Here is a 2,115-nt window from a genome sequence, read left to right as displayed (position 1 = left end):
ATTATTATTATTATTATTATTATTATTATTATTATTATTATTATTATTATTACCTGCTTGGCCATAAAAGCCCTCTGGGTGACCTTGGGCAAGTCCCCCTCTCCCATCTTCAGAAGAAGAAGGCAACAGCAAACCTTATCTGAAGAAACCATGTCCCAGAAATCCTGTGAAGTTTACCTTAGGGTTGCTGTACTTTGGAACTGACTTGAAGTCATGCCTCCAACAACACTCTCTCACCTGCTGCTACCTGTGAAGACACACAAAAGTTATAATACAATTCAAGTAAGCATAGAATTAAAAACAGTTTTAAAAACAGGCTCACAAAAACAAGAGCAGCAGTAACAACAAATGTGAATAGTGCATCACCTTATTCAAAGCCCTCAGTGAATTAGTTCAAGGTTTTGTTCTGTCCAAACAAAAATTCTTACCCTGCCTGGTAGACACGTGAACTGTGCCAAAAGCCCAGAAAGATCCCACCGGAGGCTCCTCTGCTCTTCAGGGGCTGGTTTCATACAGAGAAGCTCCCTGAGGTGGCATCTCAATGGGAAGATGTCAAACCCAGCAGGGCTGCTGCTGAAACTATGGTCACTGGGGCCAGCCCGTTGTTTGACCACTGTTTGTTCCCCCTTGCTTCCAGATACTACGTAAGCTGAAGGGCTACGATACTCATAATATCCTTCTGTTGCCCCCTCGCATCCCTGGAGAGAAGCTGCCCCCAGAAGTGCTGGAGTATTATGAAGAGCAGAAGAAAATTCAAAGCGAGCAGGAGGCAGCTAATCTGGAGATTGGTGAGTGGGGAAAGGGAAACTGTTTGCACAAGGTCCTTGGACAGGCTGCCATGGGCCCTGTGCTGGGAGAAAGGTGGACATCAATCAAACAAAACACAATTAAATTCACACAGACACACAGAGGTGGTGATGAGGGGGGGGGTAGGATCCTTCCATCTGCTCTCCTTTAAAACTGCCTTTCCATGCTGCGTTTATTGTACCCTCCTTTGCTGTGAGCAGGATGCTCATGGCAGAACTCTGCCTTTCACAAGGAACAACCCCTTCTGGTTTCCTGCCTCCAAAGCAAATTTCCTCTCTTGCATTCTACTATTTTTTTGTTTCTTCTCTTTACAACACTTAAATACATTCTTTCCTATTTCCCTATCAGCTTGTATTTTCTCTCCTTGAAATCCCCATGTGGAAAGTTGGATACTTTTTCACGCGCATTTCAGCTAATGTGGGGTACTGAGTACACACTTTTCCTAATACCCACATTTTTGCCAGCACACTTCCTTAATATAAGGCACTTTTGTGTAGGGTTTTTGTATGCATAAGTTTTATTCAGAATGGTGCAAATATTATCATTTTGTTCTATGTTGTTTGTAGACTTGGAGGGAGTGAATTTAGTAACTGAAATGCAAATCAAACACAACTTCTGGGACCCCTCCAGAAGGGTGGCCTAATGGCTATTTCTGCCTAGAACAGGACAACTCTTTCATAGGGCACTCAATAGTTAGGAGGACTGGGTGCAGGACTTTTTTGATCTTAGCCGAAAGGCCGAGAAACGATAGTGCAGGGACTTTCTGAAAGCACAAGCCAATGGCGAGTAATGGCCAGCAACTATCCAAGGTACTGAATTCTGTCATCAAAATAAATTTAGAAAGGCTGCATTGGCACTGCAGAAATAATGCAGTTTGATATCTCTTTAACTGCCATAGTTCAATGCTGTGTGGGATTCTAGGATCTGTAGTTTTGTGAGATATTTGGCCTTCTCTGCCAGGGAGCTCTGGTGCCACAATAAACTACAAATCCCAGGGTTCCATAGGATGGAGCTATGACAGTTAAAGCATTGTCAACTTGTTCAGTGTGGCAGGAGTCAAAGTTTGGACTAAAACCAAGAGGTGGTTAGAGCTGGCCAGCGCACGGGTACAATGAGGCCAGTTGCAGTTCCTCCCTTTGCACTTCCGAGGTGAAGAAGGAGGCCACTTCCTGGTTGCAGTTTCACGTGAATGCTAGCCTCACGTGAATGATAGGGAATGCCACCTATCCCTATATGTCCTCTGCTTCATCCAAATGTGTCACCTATCTCTAAATGCCCTCTGCTTCATCTGAATGTATCACCGGTAAA

At 44.1% G+C, this 2,115-nt stretch overlaps 2 protein-coding genes across 6 annotated transcripts in view; one reads left to right on the top strand and one right to left on the bottom strand.

Annotated features, from left to right (window-relative positions):
• The window catches only part of LOC121920437, a 196,008-nt gene that overhangs the window by 83,386 nt on the left and 110,507 nt on the right, over positions 1 to 2,115 (bottom strand). The gene's annotated exons all lie outside the window — the stretch shown is intronic.
• Positions 1 to 2,115, top strand: part of LOC121920312 (hydrocephalus-inducing protein homolog) — an 87,501-nt gene that overhangs the window by 31,005 nt on the left and 54,381 nt on the right. Inside the window, 1 exon segment of the mRNA XM_042447447.1 lies at positions 638 to 788. Coding sequence (XP_042303381.1) covers positions 638 to 788 — 151 coding nt within the window.

This window comes from Sceloporus undulatus, chromosome 1 (assembly GCF_019175285.1).
Source record: "Sceloporus undulatus isolate JIND9_A2432 ecotype Alabama chromosome 1, SceUnd_v1.1, whole genome shotgun sequence".
Taxonomy (NCBI): domain Eukaryota; kingdom Metazoa; phylum Chordata; class Lepidosauria; order Squamata; family Phrynosomatidae; genus Sceloporus; species Sceloporus undulatus.
Note: the sequence above shows the minus strand (reverse complement) of the source record. Positions and strands in the feature narration are given on the sequence as shown.